The sequence below is a fragment of the Microcaecilia unicolor genome, chromosome 1 (assembly GCF_901765095.1).
Source record: "Microcaecilia unicolor chromosome 1, aMicUni1.1, whole genome shotgun sequence".
Classification (NCBI taxonomy): Eukaryota; Metazoa; Chordata; class Amphibia; order Gymnophiona; family Siphonopidae; genus Microcaecilia; species Microcaecilia unicolor.
The window spans coordinates 756,095,988-756,120,962 of NC_044031.1; the positions used below are offsets into that span (position 1 = coordinate 756,095,988).

The 24,975-nt window shown below is 46.1% G+C and overlaps 1 protein-coding gene across 1 annotated transcript in view; it reads right to left on the bottom strand.

Moving 5' to 3' along the window:
- Window positions 1-24,975, bottom strand: part of IGF1R (insulin like growth factor 1 receptor) — a 665,430-nt gene that overhangs the window by 144,616 nt on the left and 495,839 nt on the right. Inside the window, exons 6-7 of the mRNA XM_030189730.1 lie at window positions 17,384-17,598; window positions 5,818-5,944 (exon numbers count right to left, since the gene is read on the bottom strand). Of these exons, the coding sequence (XP_030045590.1) occupies window positions 5,818-5,944; window positions 17,384-17,598 (342 nt within the window). The remainder of the gene's footprint in view (window positions 1-5,817; window positions 5,945-17,383; window positions 17,599-24,975) is intronic.

Consider the following 24,975-nt stretch of genomic DNA (forward strand, 5'->3'; position numbering starts at 1 on the left):
CGTCGGAACGCCGTAAAGAGATTTTGAGATTTTGCTTTAAAATCCTCCGGGGCCGACGTGGCGTCACCCACTTGTGAGAATATCAGCCTGCTTGTCTTTGGAGAAAAGAGAGATTTACCCAGTGAACAGAGTTCCCGGGGAGGAATGTAGGGAGAGATGAGAGTGGAGAGGTACTGAGGAGCTGCAGTGAATGCACTTATAGGTCAATAAGAGGAGTTTGAACTGTATGCGGAAACGGATAGGAAGCCAGTGAAGTGATTTGAGGGCTAATATGAGCTTAACAACACTGGCGGAATATTAGTCGTGCAGCAGAAATTTGAACATATTGGAGAGGAGAGAAAACTAGCAATCAAGTTGAGTCTATGGCACTGCACGAGGAACTAAACAAGCAGACCAGAGAGGCCTGAAGGCCCTAATCTGTAATCATGATTAGTTTCCATGATGTGAAAATAAAAATCACAGACAACAGAGCCAGAGAAAATTAAAAGGTGTTGTATTGTATTATAGTGCTTACATTCCGCCTTTAACCGTTAGGATGCAAGGTGGATTACATAAAAGGACAACTTCATATTAGAAGGAATATACAGAAAAAGAACTTTATACAATTAGTTTATCAATATAAAAAATATATAAAAAGTCAAAACAAGCCCATCAACTTAGCCCAAAAGTAAATTACAATCGTTGGTTGAAAAAAAAAATATGTTTTAAGCACTTTTCGAAAAAGAATATATAATGGAATTTGGCGCACCTGAACAGGAATTCCATTCCATAGCTGATAAATGAATGTTCCCAAATAGACCCATATCTTACATTTTTCAATGAAGGAAAATCTAAATTTAGCCTTTGGGCAGTTTTCAAATGTGGCCTGTTAATAGGGAATACTAAGAGTTGTACTAAATTTTCAGAATATAATCCATAAAAGCCGAGGAAAAAAAACCAACCCCAGACAGGCTCTCTTAAAAGTGAATTATGTGATTCAATTTTAAGCCAGTGCAACTCGTTCACTAACGGAGTGGCTTCATGAAATTTTCACACCCTAAAAATCAGTCTTGCAGCTGTATTTTGCAATAATTGCAACCTCCTCAATTTTAAATTAACAGAATAGCATAAGGAGTTGCAATAATCTAAATGAGAAATTAAAATGACCTGTGTAATGGTTCTAAAACTTGTAGGACTCAAAGCAGATCTTTATAACTCTTAAACCTCGAAGACTGAAGAAAAATTTCTTCACAAGTCATTAATTTGAAATAGCTTTACTTTCCAATTTAAGAATCCTCCTGAACGCAATGTAAGTACTACTACTATAAAGCCATTAGATGTACACAGCGCTGTACACTTGAACATGAAGAGACAGTCCCTGCTCGACAAAGCTCACAATATAATCAGGACAAACAGGACAAATAAGAGATAAGGACAAAGAGTAGCAAGATTCCATGCAGAATCCCAAACAGTAGCAAGATTCCGGATTCCCAAAGACTACTACTATTAATACTTATCATTTCTATAGTGCTACTAGACCTACGCAGCGCTGTGAGAGACATTCCCTGCTCGACAAAGCTCACAATATAATCAGGACAGACAAACAAGTCAAATAAGGGATAAGGACAAAGAGTAGCAAGATTCCATGCAGAATCCCAAAGAGTAGCAAGATTCTAGATTCCCAAAGACTACTACTATTACTACTTATCATTTCTATAGTGCTACTAGACGTATGCAGCGCTGTAAGAGACAGTCCTTGCTCGACAAAGCTCACAATATAATCAGGACAAACAGGACAAATAAGGGATAAGGACAAAGAGTAGCAAGATTCCATGCAGAATCCCAAACAGTAGCAAGATTCTAGATTCCCAAAGACTACTACTATTACTACTTATCATTTCTATAGTGCTACTAGACGTACGCAGCGCTGTAAGAGACAGTCCCTGCTCGACAAAGCTCACAATATAATCAGGACAGACAAACAGGACAAATAAGGGATAAGGACAAAGAGTAGCAGGACTCCATGCAGAATCCCAAACAGTAGCAAGATTCCAGATTCCCAAAGACTACTACTATTACTACTTATCATTTCTATAGTGCTACTAGACGTACGCAGCGCTGTAAGGGACAGTCCCTGCTCGACAAAGCTTACAATATAATCAGGACAGACAAAACAGGACAAATAAGGGATAACGACAAAGTGTAGCAAGATTCCAGAATCCCACAGCATAGCAAGATTCTGTGCAGAATCCCAAAGAGTCACTTCATTGGCTCCCTATCCGTTTCCGCATTCAGTTCAAACTCCTCTTACTGACTTACAAATGCATTCACTCTGCAGCTCCTCAGTACCTCTCCACTCTCATCTCTCCCTACACTCCTCCCCAGGAACTCCGCTCACTGGACAAATCTCTCTTATCTGCACCCTTCTCCTCCACCGTTAACTCCAGACTCCGTTCCTTTTATCTTGCTGCACCCTATGCCTGGAATAAACTTCCTGAGCCGGTACGCCAAGCCTCATCTCTGGCCATCATCAAATCTAGGCTAAAAACCCACCTCTTCGATGCTGCTTTTAACTCCTAAACTTTCAACTGTCCCCTATCCCTGATATGTCCTGTCTGTCCTAACCCTTATCCCTTACTTGTCCTGTCTGTCTGTCATAATTAGATTGTAAGCTCTATTGAGCAGGGACTGTCTCTCCATGTTCAAGTGTGAAGCGCTGCTTACGTCCGGTAGCGCTATAGAAATGATAAGTAGTAGTAGTAGTAGTAGTAGTAGAATAGCAAGATTCTGGAATCCTAAAGGCTACTACTGCTACTAGTTATCATTTCTATAGGGCTACTAGACGTATGCAGTGCTGTACACTGAACATGCAAGAGACAGTCCCTGCTCGACACAGCTTACAATTTAATCAGGATAACTACTACTACTTAACATTTCTAAAGCGCTACTAGGGTTACGCAGCACTGTACAATTTAACATGGAAAGACAGTCCCTGCTCAAGGAGCTTACAATCTAAAAGACAGGTGTACAATCTAGAGACAAGTGTACAATCTAAAAGACAAGTGTAGAGTCGATCTGATAGGGCATACTATATTTCTCGAAAGGTTAGGTGCCAAAAGCAGCATTGAAGAGGTGAGTTTTAAGCAGAGATTTGAAGATGGGTAGGGAGGGGGCTTGGCGTAGGGGTTGAGGAAGATTGTTCCAGGCATAGGGTGAGGCAAGGCAGAATGAGCGGAGCCTGGAGTTGGCAGTGGTGGAGAAGGGTACTGAAAGGAGGAGGGAGATGAGGGTAGAGAGGTAGTGAGGAGCCGCAGACCGGGTGCATTTGTAGGTAAGGAGTAGAAGCTTGAATTGTATGCGGTACCTGATCGGAAGCCAGTGAAGTGACTTGAGGAGAGGGGTGATATGAGTATATCGGTTCTGGCGGAATATAAGACATGCAGCAGCGTTCTGAACGGATTGAAGGAGGGATAGATGGCTAAGTGGGAGGCCAGTGAGGAGTAAGTTGCAGTAGTCAAGGCGAGAGGTAATGAGAGGGATAAGGGAATTACTTAAGGTGGGAATGATAAAACAGACATGGGTATTGAATAAGTGAATAGGGGTTAGGAGTTAAAAGCAGTATCAAAAAGGTGGGCTTTTAGCCTAGATTTGAAGATGGCCAGAGATGGAGCTTGACATACTGACTCAGGAAATCTATTCCAGGCATATTGTGCAGCAAGACAAAAGGAACGGAGTCTGGAGTTGGCAGTGGAGGAGAAGGGTATAGATAAGAGATTTACCCAGTGAATGGAGTTCCTGGGGAGAAATGTAGAGAGAGATAAGAGTGGAAAGGTACTGAGGGGCTGCAGAGTGAATGCAATTCTAAGTCAATAAGAGGAGTTTGAATTGTATGTGGAAACAGATATGGCTTGAGGTGACTTGAGGAGAGGGCTAATATGAGCATAGCGACACTGGCGGAATATAAGTCGTGCAGCAGAATTTTGAACAGATTGAAGGGGAGAGAGATGGCTTAGCGGGAGACATGTGAGAAGTAAGTTGCAGTAATCTAAGCAAGAGGTGATGAGAGTGGATAAGGGTTTTAGTGGTGTGCTCAAAAAGGAAGGAACACATTTTGGTGATATTATAGAGGAAAATTATGATATGCATGATTTCGTTTAGACATGTTAAGGACTTTTTGAAACATGTGACTCTGTACTTATTTTCTAATAAAAATGATTTAAACATAAATTTCAGCAGTCTCTTGGATATGTGCAGAGAAAGAGAAAGGGGGAGAGAGAGAGGAGTCAAAGATGATCCCAAGGTTACAAGCTGATGAAACAGGGAGGATGAGGGTGTTACCCACAGAGATAGAGAATGGGGTAGAAGAGAGGTGGGTTTAGGGTGAAAGATACGAAGCTCAGTCTTGGTCATGTTTAGTTTCAGATGGCGGTGAGACATCCAGGAAGCAATGTCAGACAGGGAGGCTGAGATTTGGGCCTGGTTTTCTGCTGAAATTTCTGATGTGGAGAGGTAGATCTTGGAGTCAGCAGCATAAAGGTGAAACTGAAAACCATGGGATGAGATCAGAGCACCAAAGGAAGAACTACAGATGGAGAATTGATAGTGGGACAGAAGTGGAGGAGGATCCACCAGAGTATACATTAAAAGTGCGATGGGAGAGAAGAAAAACAAGAAAGAACAGAACCCTGAAATCCAAGTGAGGACAGTGAATCAAGGAGTAGGCGGTGATCAACGGTGTCAAAAGCAGCAGACAGATCGAGAAGGGTGAGGATAGAATAGAGACTTTTGGATCTGGTCAGGAACAGGTTTTCTGCTTATTTATTTTAAGGAAATTAATCAATTATAGCAATATAACACAACAAACCTTTTCTGGAGACGAGAACGGTAGAACTAGAGGACATGAATTGAGGTTGAAGGGGGGCAGACTCAGGACTAATGTCAGAAAGTATTTTTTCACAGAGAGGGTGATGGATATGTGGAATGCTCTCCCAAGGGAGGTGGTGGAGATGAAAACGGTAATGGAATTTAAACGTGTGGGATAAACACAAAGGAATCCTGTTTAGAAGGAATGGTTCCACGGAATCTTAGCGAAGATTGGGTGGTGATGTCGGTAATTGGGAAACAAAAAGGGAGCTGGGCAGACTTCTAGAGTCTACGCCCTGATCGTGATTGGATAGGAATGGGCTTGAGTGTAAATTTTAAGGGGCTTCGACGATAGCTTCAGAACTTTTAGTACAGGAACAGTGCTGGGCAGACTTCTATGGTCTGTGCCCTGAGAATGTCAAGGACAAATCAAACTCGAGTATACATATAAAGTATCACATACCATGTAAAATTAGTTTATCTTGTTGGGCAGGCTGGATGGACTGTACATGTCTTTATCTGTCATCATTTACTATGTTAGTGGATGGACCATGCAGATCTTTTTCTGCCGTCATCTACTATGTTACTATGTTAGGAGGCAGCAAAGGGTAGGGAGGGGGAAGGTTTGAAAAGGAAGCAGAAATGAAATGGAATGAAGAGGTAGGCAAAATTAAAAAATATCTGGAAAAAAAGCTAGGGAAGCTTAAGAAGAGATTTGAAAACAAAGAGTTCTGAAATTTAAGAACAAACAGATTTAAATGCACATGCATCAAAATCTGCATTTTTAAAAAATTCATTTATTCCCTTCCAAAATGTCACTTTTCTCCTCACTTTCATCTCTAAGTACTGCTGAAGAGCTATTGCTTTCTGCCCATGTTTCTTCCCACCAGCGAACACCAGGGTAAGAGCCCCTACCCGTTCATTACAGCTGTTTGCTGAATGACATGGTGAGTCTCTGAACATGAATATACTCACGCCTCTTTGTAGTAAACAGTGAAGCTGAGGAGATCTCTGTAATCCTGCATGCGGAACCGTTCCCACATTAGCTTTATCCGATTCTTCATTGTCGAGTTGTAAACAAACTTTAACATATGGCTCTCACCTACAATGGAAACAAGCCACAATGCAGCAACAGGACACTTAACAATAGGTTTTCATTACTTCCCTCTCTCCAGCAAATAGAAAAATAATAAAAAGCCTTGCTTGCAACTAGCTGTTAAGGTAATACCTCTCAGAGAAGCATCAGAATGTTTTCTACCAAAGCTTGGATACACAGAAGCAGCCGCTCACTGGGGAAGAAGTACTGTATCTGTCCCTGCCTTCCAAATAAAGCACTGGGCAGAAATCAGCAATCACATAATCACTGGTAGTGGTGGCACAGGGGCCCATCTAGTGGCAGCACTACACTCCTCTGTCCTGCGCTGGTGCTGGGTTATCAGCCCTCATCTGTAAACCCCCTCCACGGTGTACACTTAGGCAGCCACAATGATTTATTTTCGCTGCCTGCACTGGCCTGGCAGGCTTCCCCTCTGCTGCATTCTACCAATAAGGAAACAGGAAGTGATGTCAGTAAGGGCAGGATGAGGCATAGGGAAGCCCATCAGGCCTGTGCAGGCAGCCACTGTGGCTGCCTCCAAGGTACACCGAGGAAGGTGTTCAGAGACAAGGGGAGCTGCCACAGGGACATATGTCGGATGCGGGGGTGGGTGGTGGGGGGAACTGAGAAAAAGATAAAAACAAAAAAAATCCTCTCTCTCTCTATGAGGGAAGGGCTCATCCAAGTTAACTCTAGGCCCACCTAAAATATTAGGTCTGGCTACGCCACTGATCACGGGGCTGATCTCTACCCACCAAAGGCAAAATATAAACAAGAAAAAGCTAACTATTATAGGTGTAAGCCATCTTTCAAGTAAGCATAACACAAATTATATCTTTTGGAATTTCTTCAGGTGAGCATCAAGTCATGTCTCAGACACACTAACATCTGTTTTCCTACAAACCATCAGTTAAAGCCATTGTACCTCTCTCACTGCTAGACTTTTCATACTAAATAGCCAAGAGGCAACCTCTGAACTCATGATTGCTCTTGTGGGCCCCTCCCTCCTATGTCTGCAGGAACACCTCCACCAGACACTATGTGGTACTTCAGAGTATAACAAGAGAAGAGAAGAGAAAACACCTTGGCTAACGGAATGTTTTCTTGGTTTGTTATTAAACAGAGACATCCGTTTCTCATTCCCGAGGATGTACACTTCAGATGAAAACAAAATGCCCTCGTGTTTATCTGCCTTTTACTACAGCAATAAGCTGCCCTCAGCATCAGCCAAGCTTAAAATTTTCCACAACCAGGATTCTGAAGCTGTATAAATTAATTAAAGTTGAGAGAGGGTTTAATCATCTCCACCATTCAGAAATAAAAAAACCAGGGATTTAAAAAAAAAAAAAAAAAAGGTCAGGGAGAAAGAGAGAGAGAGAAAAATTTAAGAAAAAAAGAAGTACACAATCCAAAAGAGCATATCTGATCCTAAAATAAGGGAAAATTAGGTTCTTACCTTGGTAATTTTCTTTCCTTTAGTCATAGCAGATGAATCCATTACGAGTGGGTTGTGTCCATCAACCAGCAGGGGGAGATAGAGAGCACTGAAAAACCATAGTGCCGCTTGGCCAGCTAGCTCCATCTGCCTCTTCAGTATTTGAAGCTTCCAAAGCAGTGTTACACCGCAAAGCATAATAACATGAACTTTCCTCACAGCGGATGAACACCCAAAAACTGGAGCTATAATTCAAAGGAGGGAATGAACTCATCCTCCTGGAGGGAATGAACTCATCCTCCTGTAACTGAACAGAAATCCTGAAGACTGTTTTCCAACTTCTCCCAATGAGGGAACATATCTACAGGAAAAACTGAACATAAAAGTAACATAAATCACATAATGAACCACTGAGGGAGGGTTCATGGATTCATCTGCTAGGACTAAAGGAAAGAAAATTACCAAGGTAAGAACCTAATTTTCCCTTCCTTGTCATCAAGCAGATGAATCCATTACGTGTGGGATGTATCAAAGCAATCCCTAGATAGGGTGGGAACAAGCCACACCACGCCCCAGCACTTGTGCTCCAAAAAGTGTCTCTCTCCTGGCAGCCACATCCAGCCTGTTATGTCGGGCAAACGAGAGCTTAGAAGCCCAAGTAGCTGCACTACATATCTCTTGAAGTGAGTGTGCTCCAGTTTCAGCCCAAGAAGAGGAAATCGCTCTTGTGGAATGTGCCTTAAAGGCTTCAGGCGGAGGCCGGCCAGATAGCAGATATGCTGAAACGATAGCTTCTTTGAGCCAATGGGCTATAGTGGCCTTAGACGCTGGAGACCCTCTGCGCGGACCTGACAAAAGAACAAAAAGATGGTCAGAGGTCCTGAAGGCATTTGACATCCGCAGATATTGCAACAGAGCCCTTCGCACATCCAGAAGGTGCAACTGCCCATAGGCTTCTGGAAACTCCTCTTTAGAAAAATGAGGGCAGGAAAATAGGCTGGTTTAGGTGAAACGCTGAAACCACCTTAGGCGTGAAGGAAGGCACCGTATGCACCATTACTCTGGACTCTGAGAACTACAGAAATGGGTCTCGACAGGACAGCGCCTGGAGCTCAGATACCCGTCTCGCCGATGTCACATAGTAACATAGTAGATGATGGCAGAAAAAGACCTGCACGGTCCATCCAGTCTGCCCAACAAGATAACTCATATGTGCTACTTTTTGTGTATACCCTACTTTGATTTGTACCTGTGCTCTTCAGGGCACAGACCGTATAAGTCTGCCCAGCACTATCCCTGCCTCCCAACCACCAGCCCCGCCTCCCAACCACCGGCTCTGGCACAGACCGTATAAGTCTGCCCAGCACTATCCCTGCCTTCCAACCACCAGTCCCGCTTCCCACCACCGGCTCTGGTACAGACCGTATAAGTCTGCCATGCCTCCCGATCTCGATTAAGCTCCTGAGGATCCATTCCTTCTGCACAGGATTCCTTTATGCTTATCCCACGCATGTTTGAATTCCGTTACCGTTTTCATTTCCACCACCTCCTGCGGAAGGGCATTCCAAGCATCCACTACTCTCTCCATGAAAAAATACTTCCTAACATTTTTCTTGAGTCGGCCCCCCTTCAATCTCATTTCATGTCCTCTCATTCTACCTCCTTCGCACCTCCGGAAAAGGTTCGTTTGCGCATTAATACCTTTCAAATAACTAACGGCCACAAAAAAGACCGTCTTTAAGGTCACATCCTTCTCCGAAGCTCACCTAAGTGGCTCGAAGGGCGAACACTGAAGGGCCTTTAAAACTAACCCCAGGTTCCAGGCCGGACACGGAGCCCGCATGGGAGGACGGAGCATTTGTGCTTGACGCCATAAGATCCATTACGGGCTTTCCCCATTTGGCACATATCTGCAAGAATACTTCATCTGCAAGTTCCCACTCCGCTGGGTCGATCTGATTCCTGCTCAGATAATCGGCTTGCACTGATAATCATATTGCACTGACCTGCAATATGAGCTGCTGACAGAAACTGCAGATGAAGCTCGGGCCCAGTGGCAAATCTGTGCGGCCTGCACTGCTAGTGCTATGCACTGAGTGCCTCCTTGGCGATTTATGTAGGCCACTGCTGTCGTGTTGTCCGACAGAACTCTGACAGCTAATCCTTCCAGGGTCAATTGAAAGGCCAGAAGCGCCTGGAAAATCGCTTTCAACTCCAAGTGATTGATGGACCACTCCGACTCCTCGGGTGTCCAAAGACCCTGGGCATGCTTTCCCTTGCAATGTGCACCCCAGCCCTTCAGGCTGGCATGTTACCACCAGGCACCAATCTGGTGCGGGGGCCAAATTGGTATGTGCAAGTAAGCTTCTTTCAGGTCCAGAGACGTAAGAAACTCTCCTGGCTGTACCGCCACTATGATGGAGCGCAGGGTTTCCATGTGAAAATGCCGCACGTTCAGAGACTTGTTGACTTGTTTTAAGTCTAGGATAGGCTGAAAAGACCCTCCTTTTCGCGGCACCACGAAGTAAATGGAGTAACGGCCAGAGCCGCATTCGGCGGGAGGCACGGGGAAACCGCCCCAATGTGAATCAAGCCTTGCAAGGTCTCCTCTACCGCCACCCGTTTGGCGGCAGAACCGCATCGGGACTCCACAAACACGTCTCTTATCGGGGCATTGAATTCTATTCTGTAGCCTTCTCTGATCAGGTCCAAGACCCACTGATCTGAGGTAATCTTGGCCCACTCCTCGAGAAAGAGGGAAAGCCGTCCTCCTATCACAGGAATCGAGGAGGGGGCCGGCGCAGCATCATTGAGAGGGTCGCCCTTGAACTCCAGGTTTTGAGCCTGCTGCAGCGGAACGTTTGTCCGAGTGAAAGGGAGTTCCTCTGCTGAAAACGGGCACGCAAAGTGAACCCAGCAGAACGCCCCGGGCGGTACCTTCTAGCTTCCCGGAAGCGAGGTCTGTAAGAGGAGGGAATCACCTGACCCTTGGAAGAAAGCCGCGGCCTATCCTCGGGTAAGCGCTGGGGTTTGGCATCCCCTAGGCCTTTCACAATTTTCTCCAACTCCTCACCACACAGAAGGCCTTGAAAGGGCAACTTCATCAACCTTTGCTTACAGGCCATGTCAGCTGCCCAATGCCGTAGCCACAGAAGACGACGAGCCGCCACCGCTACAGCCATCTGTTTAGCCAAAGCTCTGACCAGATCATAAAGGGCGTCAGCCAAAAATGAAAAGGCTGACTCCATCCACGGTGCCACCTCTGTAAGGGGCTCCGCTCCATCTCCGGGCTGTTCCACTGCCTGTTGTAACCAAGCGAGGCAGGCTCAGGCAGCGTAGCAGCTGCATGCAGACGCCCGTAAGGATAGGCCTGAAATTTCAAAGGACCGTTTCATAGCTGCCTCCAGGCGAAGGTCCTGCATGTCCTTCAGGGCAACTCCTCCTTCCACTGGGAGGGTAGTTTTCTTTGTCACAGCCATGACCAAGGCATCCACTTTAGGCACTGCTAGGCGTGCCAGATGCTCCTCACTTAGAGGGTATAATTGCCCCATAGCCCTGGCAACTTTCAAAGGCCCCTCGGGGTCAGCCCATTGAGCCATGATAAGCTCTTGGATGGAGTCATGCAAAGGAAAGGCTCGAGCAGGCTTCTTAGTACTTGCCATCCTCGGATTACCGGAGGAGGTCTCAGTACTCCCAGGGTCTTCTATAGAGAGGACCTGCAAGGCATCAGTAATAAGTGCTGGCAGCACATCACGGTGGAAAATCCTCACCACGGAAGGATCATCTGGATCCGGTGGCAATCCTGCACCATCTTCTGGCTCTCCAGACCACGAAGGCCTGCCAGACCCCTCAGAGTCCTCACATCCTGACCACTGGGTGGGGAAGGGGGGGGCGCCACTCTCTGAAGGGGAATCCACCCTTCTGCGCTTGTCTTGCGGCCAATCTGTCAGGGGAAAACGCGCCTCACGTTAATCCAAGGCCAGACTCCACTGGAGGGGATACAGAAAGCAGGACCGCAGAGGACCCCTGCGGAAGAGTTCTTTTTAACAGGTATGCATTATGCAGCAATAAAACAAATTCAGGGGAAAATGGCTCACCCTGGCCTCCCGGTTCCAATCTGGGGGAAACAGCTCTTTTATTAGCCTCTACACGAGGCGCCCCTCCAGGCTCAAACCCCTCCACCTCAGCGGGGGGTCGCGCCATGCTGTTCCAAAATGGCGCCCGCTGCCAGCTCCAGGGAGCGGGAAGGAACATCGCTCGCCATGCTCAGGCCGGCTCTACCGTCTGAAAAGCACGCCTTACAGAGCCCCGCTGCAGATTTGCGCTTGCCACAAACGGAACAGCGCTTTACTTTCTCAGCAGCCATCGCCGAAAGCAGCGGAAATTCAAAATGGCGGATTCGCGCCAAAATCATCCTGAACTCAGGCCCTCCCCGGAGGAGCTACAAAATGCTCTTACCTCACCAGACCGAGTCTCCGAGCTCCAGTCACGCTGCACAATCAGAAGAAAACCTCTTTTCTTTTTTAACGCTGTGAGGAAAGTTTGAGGCAACAGCAAAAGAGGCAAATTTCCAACTCCGGAGGATCAGTAGCGTGGGAAAGGCAGGGAAAGGGCGAACCTATGTGCCTGCATCCACAGCGTGGGCAAAGACAGGGACAGGGCTTGCCTATTTGTCTACTTCCACATCGGGGGCCGGGTAAGACAGGGAAAGGGCTAACCTATTTGCCTTTAAAGTGGTCACCATCAGCCACAACACCCCTGCTACAACTGGCAAAAGCACAGGAGCCACCCCAGGCAGATTTTCTGAAGGAGCTTGAACAAGCTGCAACCATCCTGCTGGGGAGATAGAGAATACTGAAGAGGCAGATGGAGCTAGCTGGCCAAGAGGCACTATGGTTTTTCAGTGCTCTCTATCTCCCCCTGCTGGTTGATGGACACAACCCACTCGTAATGGATTCATCTGCTTGATGACAAGGAAACCAATGTTCCCTTTGTGGCAGCAAAAGTTGCTTACCTGTTACAGGGGCTCTCCACAAACAGGATCTCACACACACACACACAGGCCAGGTGTGTAACATCAGCCTCTGGCACAAACATGAAGCCACTCTCTTTAATTGAGTTTGTGCGAGAACTTCCCACACAGTCAAGATCTCAACAGCCCCTTTTGCCTAACTCAGAATCTAGAGGCGAACTCCATGGAAAGATGAGGGGGAGGAATATGACTGGCTTATTCTCCTGTCCATAGAGCCCCTTCCCTTTCTCCAACGACAAACAGAATGAATAAACCATACAATTGGGGAATCCCACAGATGAGAACGACCACATATTCTTTTAGTTTTGGATTCTCAGAAAAACACAAACCAATGTACCAATGGGGAGAACAGACTATTAATTGAAAACACCTTGCAGAACTGCTTTTCCATATATACTGTATCTTCCAGACATACTGTATAGACAAGGTGTTAAACGGAAGACCCACTGACTTTCTTCATCCAGCATGTATAAAGTCTTTCATCACTTACATTTCCTATATTCATTGGTAGCCAGTGCTGACTGAAAGCCCTTTAAAGGGAGCAGGGTGCAAAGTAGCTGCTGGTCCTTCCATCTTCTTACGTTCATTGGTAGCCAATGCTGTCTGAAAGCCTTTTAAAGGGAGCAGGGTGCAAAGTAGCTGCTGGTCCTTCCGTCTTCCTACGTTCTTTGGTAGCCAGTGCTGTCTGAAAGCCTTTTAAAGGGAGCAGGGTGCAAGGTAGCTGCCGGTCCTTCGTCTTTCTACATTCACTGGTAGCCAGTGCTGTCTGAAAGCCCTTTAAAGAGCATGAGGCAGCTGCTGGTCTTTCAGTCTACTGCAAGTCTGTGGTCCTGGTTGCTAAAGTACAGAAAAGGGCAACAGCAGGAGAACTGCTAAGCTCCTTGCACAATCTTTTTCAGCCATGAAAGAAAAGGACAACCCAAGGAAGAAGGACTGCTGATGATTTGCGGAGATGAAACGGAGGCCGGGATCAGAGCAGTGGAAGTGGCAACTCAATTTATCACGCAGCATAATGGTGTCCTGTGTGACAACTGGTCTGGACAGCAAAAGATGACAATGTGGCTCAAGGTACTGCCATGCACTGGCTTGCTTCTTCTAACAAGTGCATAAGAGCATGAAAAAGAAGGGTTAAGGAGGGATGGGTAAGGGCAAGAGTGATGGAGCTGGAAGGACTATGGCTGTGTGGGTGAAAGGGGCAAGAGAGAGTGAGAGAATATGGTGGAGATAGACTTAGGGAGCGGTTGTGGGGAGAGAGTGGAGATATACCATGGTAGACAAAAGAATAAGATGTGTAGAGGCAAGATGCTGCAGGGGGAGCTGTCGGGGATTGGATGTATTCAGGGCTTCTAGTAGGGGAATCATCCATTCTGTCCTCCTCTGATTTTCCCTATGCTCGTCGCCATCCCCTATTCCTCTGGCCTGACATCTCTTCTCTCACCCGATCTCCCAGATTCCTTCTCCTCCCCCCTCCTCTCTTTCCAGCATTAATCATGAAGATCCCGTTCCCTCAAGAGAGACCTAAATTAATTGCATCTATAATAATGTTAGAAAAATACTATTTATATAGAGCAAAACAACATTTTACATAATATACAAATATATACAAATACTCCTCTTTTCGTCGGCCTTCTTAAAAGAAAACTTTAGCAGTCTGGCCCCACATTGAAATGAGTTTGACATCCCTAATTTAACTATTCAGCTGTAAATATTTGAATAACCACATTGTGGCTCTACATATGTCTTCTACAGAAAGTGAGCAACCGATGTTCCCAAGGCTAACGATGTGTTTTAGGTATATCATTCAGTCAAAAACCAGCTAGATCATACCAATGTAGTCCTCTAATCAACACGATCAAGCTTTCAGCTGTCGGACTACCTAATCTGTTGGTATAAAAAGAAATGAACTGAGTAAACTGACGATGTGGTAGGATGGCCAGGGTCCTTTTACAATCCAGCATGTGCAGAACCTGTTTTCCCATGTGTGCATGGGGACTTCGAAAGACAGTACGAAGAACTATGGATTGATTAACGTGAAAGATCATCTCACCCCTGGTGGAAACTTACAGAGTCAGAAGAACCACACTACTGTTGAGGAACAGAGTGGAGGAGTAGCCTAATGGTTCCACTGCTCCTGTGAGCCCTCCTGGGACAGAAAAATATCTAGTATACCTTGTTATCGTTTGTATAGAGCTTTGCAGGTTGTAATAGCTTGTTTCTTTATACTGTATGTTATTGCTAAGGATTTGTAACTTGTACTTGTTCAATAAACAGTCTCTGCAAATTAAAAAAAAAAAATCTAGTATACCTGAATATACACCCACTTTAATTTCTTATGTACTGCCTGAAAACTATTGCAGTTCTAAACCTGTAATTAAAAATTACAGGTTTAGAGAATATAAGATGATCCCTATTTTATTGGACTAACTTAATACATCTTTTGATTAGCTTTCAAAAGTAACCCTTCTTCTTCAGATCAGAAATAAGCAAATGTTGACAAATATCAAATATAAAGTGAAACACAGAGGCATTCGAATGACAGTCTCACAGGAAAAGGGAGGGGTAGGTTAGGTGAGAAACCGGGAGAGCTGGGTGGATGAGAGACAGAGAGAGATGTATGGCAGATAAGAGAGTGACAAAGCAGTAGAATTTTTTATGGTTTATAGTGAGATAGAAAGCCCAGATCTTTATTAAGTCCTGCCTGGTGGGTATCAAAATATTTCATCACCAACTTCCAAGGTCTTACTTCCTGGATTGTCATAAAATTTCCTTTTAGTGTTCTTACCATGAGATCACTGATTAAATGTTCTGGTTTGGTAAAGTGCTGTCCCACAGAGGTGGCATCCTGGTTGGCATTGGAGTGTTTAATATTTTAGTATCTGTGAAAATTGAGCTGTGTATTTAGCATCTGGCTTGTTTCTCCAATATAACACCCTTCTTCTCACTTTTTTACATTGAATGATGGCGGGAGTGGCCTAGTGGTTAGGTTGGTGGACTTTGGTCCTGGGGAACTGAGGAACTGAGTTCGATTCCCGGCACAGGCAGCTCCTTGTGACTCTGGGCAAGTCACTTAACCCTCCATTGCCCGCCGCATAGAGCCTGCCATGAGTGGGAAAGCGCGGGGTACAAATGTAAAAAAAAAAAAAAAAAAATACCACTGAAGTGAGTTTTGACGTCAACTCCAGTAGTTGGGAAGTAGGGCCAAGGTTGGGCAGACTTTTATGGTCTGAGTCCTGAAAATAAGATGGATCAGGATCAAGGAGTAGTTTATATTACATTCATATGCTATGAGTACAGGTGTTGTATACCTCAGTTGGGGGGAGAGGAGAAGACATCTTAAAGTGGAAATCTAGTATATTGTTGTTGTAATACTATTGGACTGTTGGCTTAATAACGAATTAATAATGAACGTGACTACTGGGCAGACTGGATGGACCATGCAGGTCTTTATCTGCAGTCATTTACTATGCTACTTTGTTACTAAGTATTCTTCCTTCTGTGGTGAGTTAGAGAACTTGGGCTGGTGGAAACATCATTTAATGGTTTTGAAAAGAACCTATTCTGAAGAATTTCCAGCACTGGCCTCACTCTGCCCTCAAGCGATGCGTTTTTGGTGTATCAACAAAGAATTTCTTACAAATTCTTCAAAGCAATTCTCTATGCTTTGATTACAGATGATCAACCGTGGTCCTAAATTTCCTGATGGTAGGCCCAGATAAGGACTGATCTGTCCTTGGGAGAAGAATATACATTTCTATACTAGACCCATCAATGCCAATGCCTTCTAAGCTTTAGGCTGCTAAGGCTTCTATGCCAGCACCTTAAGCCGCACTGTCTTTAGCATAATTGTGCCAAGGCATTTCAGGATCCAGCATTTTTCAGGAAAGATCATCCTTTGAAGGACAATTCCATGAGCAGGAACCACTCTGGAGTTGAGCTAATTTCTCTTCTTCTGCAGGAGTAGCTCAGGTTAGAAGGCTCAAACCCCTCTGTTTTACCCTTCTTGAATTTCTTCAATAGGAGGAGAATGAGGAGGAAGACTATAGTACTTCTATTTTACATCCCTTGAAGCATCTCACCCTCAATGACATTCTGGTGCAGTGGAGGGAGTTATGGACATTGGGATCTGGTACCAGAAATCTCTAGCACTTTCAGTGATTGTCCATGACAGACATCCTCCATCTACTGGAGCACTCTCTGAAACGTCCAGGCGTGTATCAAACAGCTGGCTTGCAAGGGGTCAAAACCAAAATGTTTCTTCAAGAAGGTGTGAGAATCAATAGGCACACAAAGAAAAATGCAAAAAAAAAAAAAGGGAGAAAAAAGTTTCTCCATCAATAAAAAGTTTAAGAACTACGAGAGCACACACAAACCACACACAGGCGATACAATGAACATAAAACAGTCTGAAGAGACTTGTGAAGTCCCACGCATGTTTAGAAAAGCCTCACAGGGTTTTCTGAGCTCCGAGAGAACTATCTGTGTCAACACCGTTGAATTACGTCACTTGCTTGTGTGGCTGATTCATCCTGATGTTGACGGAAAATAGAAGCTCCTGATCACAAAGAAATCTGTGTTAGTAGGCTTACAAAGAAAAAATCAAAATTAAAAAAAAAAAAAGAAGGATCAGAAACAGGAACAACTTGTTTGAGATCATAATACCATGACAATCAAAAACAGAAACACATCCAAGGCAAAGGAGACTTGTTGATTCATTCTGTACAAAGGAAGGCCACACATCATTGTACGTGACAGTCAAGACACATGCTTGGCTGGAAACTTCTCAAAGTACATTATGGCACATTAGTTCTGTTCAATTAATACGTCATGTAAAAGAACAGTGTTTTTAGAACCTCCACCAGCCTATCAAAGACACCTTGACATTACTGCGCAAAGTCTGGGTGCTACTGATTTTTTTTTCTGCACATTAACGTTAGAGCCCCTTCTTGCCTGTGCACATCCGTCCTATTCATGTACTTACATGACGCTCTATCTCCATTATTCCTGGGGTTCATGTCACCTTTGCTCTGGCGTCCCTTAGTTCCCGTCACTTCCTCCATGCGGTAGATCTCAGAAACGCAAAGCTTGGGATTAAATGCGAAGTGCATTTTACCTTCTTTAATTGTCAGGTTGTGTTGACTCCAGTCCCACAGTTGCTGGAGATTTTGGTTGTCCAGGACATAGAAGGAATAGTTACTACAAAAGGAAAGAAAACTCGTAAGTTTAAAAATATACTCCATCCATTTTCTGCCTAAAAATCCTTTCAGTCTGGGTAACTTGACATGACACAGCTTCACTTCTATCAATCACAATGCACGACTCCTAAACAGTGCCAGTGTAATAGGTGCTCCATACAAACATTTAGGCTTGACTCCCCCCCACCAAATTAACTTTCAAGCATTTAAACAACATGCCACCCATGACACCTTAGCAATCTACCTGTTTTCAAATCTATGCTGAAAACCCACCTTTTCACCACTGCTCTTGGCTCCTAACCACTACTCAATTCCCCTCTCCTTGTTCCTTCTCACCCAGTACTTTCCTCACCCTTAATTGTCTTGTCTGTCTGTATTTTTAGACTGTAAGCTCTATCGAGCAGGGACTGTCTCTCTGTGTCAGGTGTTCAGCGCTGCGTGCGTCTGGTAGCGCTATACAAATGTTAATAATAATCATGATTGCCCAACACCCCACCTCACGGAATGCTGTTGTAGAAACCAATAATTGGAAATACTTTTAAATATTAAACTTTGGTCTATATATATATATATCAAAGTTTAATATTTAAAAGTATTTCCAATTATTGGTTTCTACAACAGCATTCCGTGAGGTGGGGTGTTGGGCAATCATGATTATTATTAACATTTGTATAGCGCTACCAGATATAACAAAATCCAATATACAAAGGATTCTTGCTTCCAGCTCAGAGTTATGCACCTAAATTGGACATACAGAAAATTTTCTAGGGATGATAAAACACCTGCATCGATACTCTATTTTACTAAACTCCTAAATTTAAAACCAGAAAAAGTGGGTTGCAACAGAGATGGATAAAAAGTTAGTAACTTATTTTCAGCAAAAGGCTCATAAAGCTAGGCACACAAATGGCAGACCTAAATTTATCGCATTCCCAAATTAAGAATGATTGCCTAAATTTGGCTGAAAGTAGGTCTTAAAAGTTAGAAGCCTAGCTTAGCAGCTCAGTTTTTATGAATATCAGGCCCACAGATGATAATGGCCATTTTCCAAAGGCCATTTACCTAGGTAAACTGGCTATCTGAAAATTGCCCAACATCCTCTGGATATAAGTATTCTGCAGCCATTGCCGAAAACGGAGGTAAAATTCAAAATGGCGGATTCGCGCCAAAACTTCCCGATCGTGGGCCCTCCCCAGAGGAGCTGGAAAACACTCTTACCTCTCTGGACTGAGTATCAAAGCTCCGGTCGCGCTGTAGAATCTGAAAAAAACCCTTTTTCTTAAGGTCGCAGCGCTAAAGCACGACGCGACTTTTTTTTTTTACCGCTGTGAGGAAAGTACAGGCAACAGCAAAAGAGGCAATCAAATCACCTCCGGAGGTTCAGATAAGTGGGAAAGGCAGGGAAAGGCGAACCAATGTGCCTGCATCCACTGAGAGTGGGAAAGGACAGGGAAAAGCGAACTAATGTGTCCACATCCACTGGGGGGATGGGTAAGGCAGGGAAAGGGCTAACCTATGTGCCTTTAAAGTGAAGCTGCAATAGCACCCCTAGGCAGAATTTTGAAGGAGCTTGAACAAGCTGCAACCACCCTGCTTGGAGAGATAGAGAATACTGAAGAGGCAGTGGAGCTAGCTGGCCATAAAGCGAATGCTACATACCTGTAGAAGGTATTCTCCGAGGACAGCAGGCTGATTGTTCTCACTGATGGGTGACGTCCACGGCAGCCCCTCCAATCGGAAACTTCTCTAGCAAAGTCCTTTGCTAGTCCTCGCGCGCCCGCGCACACCGCGCATGCGCGGCCGTCTTCCCGCCCGAAACCGGCTCGAGCCGGCCAGTCCAGTATGTAGCAAGACAATACACTTCAAGGGAAGACACAACTCCAACGGGGAGGCGGGCGGGTTTGTGAGAACAATCAGCCTGCTGTCCTCGGAGAATACCTTCTACAGGTATGTAGCATTCGCTTTCTCCGAGGACAAGCAGGCTGCTTGTTCTCACTGATGGGGTATCCCTAGCCCCCAGGCTCACTCAAAACAACAACCATGGTCAATTGGGCCTCGCAACGGCGAGGACATAACTGAGATTGACCTAAAAAATTTACCAACTAACTGAGAGTGCAGCCTGGAACAGAACAAACAGGGCCCTCGGGGGGTGGAGTTGGATCCTAAAGCCCAAACAGGTTCTGAAGAACTGACTGCCCGAACCGACTGTCGCGTCGGGTATCCTGCTGCAGGCAGTAATGAGATGTGAATGTGTGGACAGATGACCACGTCGCTTTGCAAATTTCTTCAATAGAGGCTGACTTCAAGTGGGCTACCGACGCAGCCATGGCTCTAACATTATGAGCCGTGACATGACCCTCAAGAGTCAGCCCCGCCTGGGCGTAAGTGAAGGAAATGCAATCTGCTAGCCAATTGGATATGGTGCGTTTCCCTACAGCCACTCCCCTCCTATTGGGATCAAAAGAAACAAACAATTGGGCGGACTGTCTGTTGGGCTGTGTCCGCTCCAGATAGAAGGCCAATGCTCTCTTGCAGTCCAATGTGTGCAGCTGACGTTCAGCAGGGCAGGAATGAGGACGGGGAAAGAATGTTGGCAAGACAATCGACTGGTTCAGATGGAACTCCGACACGACCTTTGGCAAGAACTTAGGGTGAGTGCGGAGGACTACTCTGTTATGATGAAATTTGGTGTAAGGGAGCCCTCCTGGGAGGTGGCCGCAGACGTCGGGGACCTCACCCCGGGCGATGGGCCAGCCGGCGCCACGCTCGACGGTACCGGAGGCGCAAGCACCGCCGGTACCGGAGGGGTAGGGCGCAACAGCTCTCCCAGAATCTCTGGGAGAACGGCCCGGAGGCTCTCGTTCAGAGCGGCTGCAGAGAAAGGCAAAGAGGTCGATGCAGGCGTCGACGTCAGAACCTGTTCCGGGCGAGGAGGCTGTTCCGGGCTGTCCAGAGTGGAGCGCATCGACACCTCTTGAACAGAGGGTGAGCGGTCCTCTCGGTGCCGATGCCTGCTGGGTGCCGACTCCCTCGGCGACCCAGAGCTCTCGGTGCCGACGCGGGGAGGCGACCGGTGTCGATGCTTCTTCGATTTCTTCCGAAGCATGTCACCGGAGCTCCCCGGCACCGACGAGGAGGACGTAGAATCCAGCCGTCGCTTCCTCGGGCCGAGGCCGAAGGAGGTCGGTCTCGGGGGGGCTGTACCGCAGGAGCCCTCAGGGTAGGAGGAGACCCACCCGAAGGCTCACCGCCACCAGCAGGGGAATGGACAGCCCTCACCTGCACTCCTGACGATGCACCACCGTCCGACGACATCAGCAGACGAGGTCCCGGTACGACCGACGTCGATGCAGCTATCCGATGTCTCGGCGCCGATGCAGAGGCCCGATGCCTCGATGCACTCGATGCAGGGGCGGCCGAGGAAGATGGTCTGGACGCTGACGACGTCGATGCACTCGAAGATCCCGGTGCCGATGCCGACGAAGAGCCCGAGAACAACACGTTCCACTGGGCTAATCTCGCTACCTGAGTCCGCCTTTGAAGCAGGGAACACAGACTACAGTTCTGAGGGCGGTGCTCGGCCCCCAGACACTGAAGACACGACGAGTGTCGATCAGTGAGCGAGATAACCCGGGCGCACTGGGTGCACTTCTTGAAGCCGCTGGAAGGCTTCGATGTCATGGGCGGAAAAATCACGCCGGCGAAATCAAAATCCGAAATGACGGAAAAAGAGCACCAAAAATTTTTAAGAGAGAAAATCTCGACAGAGGCCGAAAAGAGGCCTACCCCGACGACGAAAGAAAACTTATAGGGGCAAAAAGCTGGAAGTACGGGAAGGGGTTGACACGAAACCCGGGGGGGGTTTCCGGAGCACTTCCCGACACTTTTAAGGACTTTTCCGAAGAAAAAAAACACGTCAAAATAAATTTGGACGCGCGAGGTCGACTTTCCGGGGCTCGACACGGCGAAAACACGACCGTACCGAGTGCGGACAAAAGAAGACTGGCCGGCTCGAGCCGGTTTCGGGCGGGAAGACGGCCGCGCATGCGCGGTGCGCGCGGGCGCGCGAGGACTAGCAAAGGACTTTGCTAGAGAAGTTTCCGATTGGAGGGGCTGCCGTGGACGTCACCCATCAGTGAGAACAAGCAGCCTGCTTGTCCTCGGAGAAGGCACTATGGTTTTTGAGTGCTCTCTATCTCCCCCTGCTGGTTGATGGACACAACCCATACGTAATGGATTCATCTGTTTGATGACAAGGAAATAAGTATTTGCAGATTGTTCTTTGCGAGCATGTGACTGCCAAGATCTATGGTTTGACTGCAACCGCTGTATCTCCACCACGCCACAGCCATCACCCTAGGCAACTGCCTGCACTGCAGAATGCTTGGAACAAGCCCTGTTCCTAGATAGCTTTTATCTGGAAATGAGGTTGCAATAATACTGCAGATTTGGTATGGCTGGAGAGATGCAAGTGTATGGTCTCCTGATGAAGGGGCAGAAAGAAAGAGCTGGATGGTTTTGCAACTGCTTTTCTAAACAATATTAAAACAAATAGTTTCTGCAAGCAAATTATGCATTAAAATAGGCCCATTATATATAAAATCCACTATTCAACAGTTTCAACAGGTCCCACTAGTATTGTAGCAGTATAAAACAAAATCTTTGTAAGAACTCAGAAAAGCCAATGAAAACTCAGCTGAAAAGTTCAATTCCAGCAGTGCTTAAAATTGCAGTACTTCCAGAGAAGAGAAAGTGCCAGGAAATTATTAGCATTCTGTGCAGTGGTTTGAGGCAAACACGGTGCTTTATAGACACAGAGAAACGGCTCAGAAACATGGACAAAACGGAGGACCTTTGGTTTAAAGCAGTGGTGCCAAGACAAAAAAAAAGTGACCCTCTGCTGCTTTCTCAGTGTATTTATTCTGGACACTGCTGAATCTGGAGTAGCTGAGGTCTCTTTAAGCAACATTCTCAATTTCAGCATCAATGCTATCAATCAGATATCAACTATAAAAAAATCCCAAAGGAGTATAAATTGTTCAAAAAACAGCTAGCCCCCATACTGGTCCACTTGTTTAATACGTTGGAGGATGCCCACGAACTACCCTATTCATGGAGGTTGGCTGCAATAACTTTAATATTAAAACCAGGGAAAGACCCCTGACAATGCAGCTCGTACAAGCCGATATCCCTGCTCAATGTGGATTACAAGATTTTTACCAAAATCTTGGCCCGTAGGTTACAGGAAAGATTACCAGATATCATATATGAGGATCAGGCGGGGTTTATAGCAGGACGCCAGTCGTTCGATAACATCAGATGTCTGCTACATGTAATACAACAGGTGCAGGACAAACAGACGCCAGCAGTGCTGCTCTCAATTGACGCTGAAAAGGCGTTTGACCGGGTAGACTGGTCATTCTTATTCGCAGTGCTACAACAGGTGGGGATAGAGGGAAGATACTTGGCCTGGCTACAACTGCTCTACAAGGCACCGTTGGCCACACTGAAGATTAATGGGTCGTATACTGGGACGTTTGAGCTTCAATAGGGGACAAGGCAGGGATGTGCAGTTTCCCCTCTCCTCTTTGATCTATCGGTAGAGCCACTTGCCTGTTCAATTAGAAGAGACTTGGAGGTAAGAGGGATAGTAAGAGGGCGCAGGGAGCACAAACTGATGCTGTTTGCGGATATCTTGCTGACCCTGGCACATCCGGCAACATCAATCGCATGGGCTATAGATGTCTGGATTTAAACCTAATTTAGCTAAATCAGTATTCCTCAACCTTACAGTCCCAGCTAGCGATATTCCGAGTCTCCAGCCCTCTTCCCATTTGTGTGGGCGAAAAAAATCTATCAGATACTTGGGAATACAGATAACGTCGAAACTGGAGGGGCTATCTATATATACAGTGGTGGAAATAAGTATTTGATCCCTTGCTGATTTTGTAAGTTTGCCCACTGACAAAGACATGAGCAGCCCATAATTGAAGGGTAGGTTATTGGTAACAGTGAGAGATAGCACATCACAAATTAAATCCGGAAAATCACATTGTGGAAAGTATATGAATTTATTTGCATTCTGCAGAGGGAAATAAGTATTTAATCCCTCTGGCAAACAAGACCTAATACTTGGTGGCAAAACCCTTGTTGGCAAGCACAGCGGTCAGACGTCTTCTGTAGTTGATGATGAGGTTTGCACACATGTCAGGAGGAATTTTGGTCCACTCCTCTTTGCAGATCATCTCTAAATCATTAAGAGTTCTGGGCTGTCGCTTGGCAACTCGCAGCTTCAGCTCCCTCCATAAGTTTTCAATGGGATTAAGGTCTGGTGACTGGCTAGGCCACTCCATGACCCTAATGTGCTTCTTCCTGAGCCACTCCTTTGTTGCCTTGGCTGTATGTTTTGGGTCATTGTCGTGCTGGAAGACCCAGCCACGACCCATTTTTAAGGCCCTGGCGGAGGGAAGGAGGTTGTCACTCAGAATTGTACGGTACATGGCCCCATCCATTCTCCCATTGATGCGGTGAAGTAGTCCTGTGCCCTTAGCAGAGAAACACCCCCAAAACATAACATTTCCACCTCCATGCTTGACAGTGGGGACGGTGTTCTTTGGGTCATAGGCAGCATTTCTCTTCCTCCAAACACAGCGAGTTGAGTTCATGCCAAAGAGCTCAATTTTTGTCTCATCTGACCACAGCACCTTCTCCCAATCACTCTCGGCATCATCCAGGTGTTCACTGGCAAACTTCAGACGGGCCGTCACATGTGCCTTCCGGAGCAGGGGGACCTTGCGGGCACTGCAGGATTGCAATCCGTTATGTCGTAATGTGTTACCAATGGTTTTCGTGGTGACAGTGGTCCCAGCTGCCTTGAGATCATTGACAAGTTCCCCCCTTGTAGTTGTAGGCTGATTTCTAACCTTCCTCATGATCAAGGATACCCCACGAGGTGAGATTTTGCGTGGAGCCCCAGATCTTTGTCGATTGACAGTCATTTTGTACTTCTTCCATTTCTTACTATGGCACCAACAGTTGTCTCCTTCTCGCCCAGCGTCTTACTGATGGTTTTGTAGCCCATTCCAGCCTTGTGCAGGTGTATGATCTTGTCCCTGACATCCTTAGACAGCTCCTTGCTCTTGGCCATTTTGTAGAGGTTAGAGTCTGACTGATTCACTGAGTCTGTGGACAGGTGTCTTTCATACAGGTAACCATTGCCGACAGCTGTCTGTCATGCAGGTAACGAGTTGATTTGGAGCATCTACCTGGTCTGTAGGGGCCAGATCTCTTACTGGTTGGTGGGGGATCAAATACTTATTTCCCTCTGCAGAATGCAAATAAATTCATATACTTTCCACAATGTGATTTTCCGGATTTA